The following is a 2,210-nucleotide window of genomic DNA, read 5'->3' on the forward strand; positions in this document are numbered from 1 at the left end:
GATGCAATGATTCAATTTAGACATGCAGTGGCAGATAGCAGATGAGTTTAGGTTTCGGTTGTTTAATGCAAAGTCTTCATCTCAGTGAACTACTATCTCTATAAAGAAATATAAGAGCGTTTGGATCACTTAAAACACTTTTATATTTCCTTTACAGAGAGAGTACTTGTTAGTATGTGCCTGCATAAACTGAACAAGATCACCTATATATTTCTCAACTAAAATACACTCAAGTCCTGTTCCTGCTAGCACAGAACCTATATTTAGGACTATTTGCATTGTAATTTCACAAATTTTAAATATATTTCCTGAATGATAATGTTGCGAGACTTGATTGAGCATTTTATGTTATTCTGTTGCCATATATTATATGACAATTGGATTAAAAAAATCTAGAGCGTGCACACCCTTCATTTTGTTCATGGTCTGCCACTACCGTTGGATCTCTTTAGCATGTGGAGGCGTGAAATTCTGTGGCCTTTGGGTCTAGCAATAGGATTAGTGATGCATGTGTGTGACATGTAATCCTTCGTGCAGTTGGGAAGAACCCCTGATGTTGTTACTTTTGGTACAAGCTTCACATCATAGTTAGTCTAATCAGTTACGCCACCATCTTCCCTTGACAAAATGTAACCACCAAAAACGAGCTAAGCACATCGCAACATATAAGCGACACACATCAGAAAGTGAACCAAAAAATCCTCCAAATTTCGAGATCACATCGACCATTCGTTGCTATTTGCACACACATGGGAGTAGTTTACACTTTACAATGGCATGCCACCGTGGCGCGTCGGCCAGCCTAAGATCCAGGCGCAAACTTGGTAGCGAAAACCCATGCATTGTTGGCGACAGGGTCGTCGAGGTGGTCGAACAGGTTCTCCAATGGGCCCTTACCGGTGACGATAGCTTGGACGAAGAACCCAAACATAGAGAACATGGCGAGACGGCCATTTTTGATCTCCTTCACCTTAAGCTCAGCGAAGGTGACAGGGTCGTCGGCAAGGCCGAGCGGGTCGAAGTACTGGCCGCCGGGGTAGAGGTCGTTGCCCTCGCCGACGCCATCGAGACCGTTGATGCGGAACCCTTCAACGAGACCCATGAGAAGGACCTGGAAGCCGAGCACGGCAAGGATGCTCTGCGCGTGGACGAGGTTGGGGTTCCCAAGGTAATCGAGGCCACCCTCGGAGAAGATCTGCGAGCCGGCCTTGAACCAGACGGGCTCCTTGAACTCGACGCCCACCCACTTCTGGAGCACCTCGGGGAAGACGCACCCAAGAGCGCCAAGCATCGCCCACCGCCCGTGGATCACCTCCAGCGCCCTGTTCCTCGCGAACGCCTCCGGGTCGGCAGAAAGCCCGGCGGTGTCCCAGCCGTAGTCGCCGGGGAACTCGCCGTTCAGGTACGACGGCGTCTGCGCGGAGAAGGGGCCCAGGTACTTGACGCGGTCCGGGCCGTACCACAAGTCGTTGCCCTGCGAGCGCGCGCGCACACCAGACAATCGTTAGCTCTTAGCACGCGCACATACTAGCATTGCAGACGAGTTCCGTGGTGGTTAGTTCATGGCACGTACCATGGTGATTCTGCCGTTGGCCGCGGCGGCGATGTCGCGGAGGGGGGTGGCGCTGGCGGCGCGGCCCTGGCCGCTGAGGAACGGGGTCTTGGCCACAACGGCGCGGGAGGCGGCGGCCATGATCGTGGATGCCATGTGTGCTGCTCCGGGGTCCGTACGGTGGCCTAGCCGGCTGTTGCTGCTGGGTGCTTCTCAGTGAGTGGTGGGAATTAGAGAGGGGCGACGTGTAAGTATTTGTAGCACAAGTTTTTGTGGAGACGTGGGGGTGGTGGAGGATTTCTGGATTTGGTTTGGACCAATCAGGGAGCTGCATTGGATCGGTGGAGGCGTGGTGCTGCCACCTCGGATCGTCGGATGGGTTCCTATCCCAAGGTTATCTATCTCAGGGCGAGATAATTGCATCTATAGTTCTGGTAGTCGCTGGCGACGTCCAACTTGGTCCTGGAACTTGCGTATTGCTTCAATACAGTTTCGATACATGAAAATACATGATTAATACGGTTCCTAAAGTTGAAACAACGGTCCTGACTCTACACATTATATACGTATCTCGTATTTGCGTAGGTGACACGGGCCAGCTCAGGCGACGTTTGTAGAAGGCCCATATATCAGTGGGCCGAGAAAAAAACAAAATATA

General features: G+C 51.3%; 1 protein-coding gene across 1 annotated transcript; it reads right to left on the bottom strand.

Annotated features, from left to right (window-relative positions):
- Positions 1 to 687: 687 nt before the first annotated feature.
- Positions 688 to 1,821, bottom strand: LOC125536639 (chlorophyll a-b binding protein of LHCII type III, chloroplastic). Its single transcript, XM_048699891.1, has 2 exons — positions 1,574 to 1,821; positions 688 to 1,474 (listed from the first exon to the last, which is right to left on the bottom strand). Exons 1-2 carry the CDS (start codon positions 1,706 to 1,708, stop codon positions 803 to 805), a joined length of 807 nt encoding a protein of 268 aa, XP_048555848.1. The 5' UTR covers positions 1,709 to 1,821; the 3' UTR covers positions 688 to 802.
- Between the last annotated feature and the right edge of the window lie 389 nt (positions 1,822 to 2,210).

Source organism: Triticum urartu, chromosome 2, assembly GCF_003073215.2.
Source record: "Triticum urartu cultivar G1812 chromosome 2, Tu2.1, whole genome shotgun sequence".
NCBI classification, from domain to species: domain Eukaryota; kingdom Viridiplantae; phylum Streptophyta; class Magnoliopsida; order Poales; family Poaceae; genus Triticum; species Triticum urartu.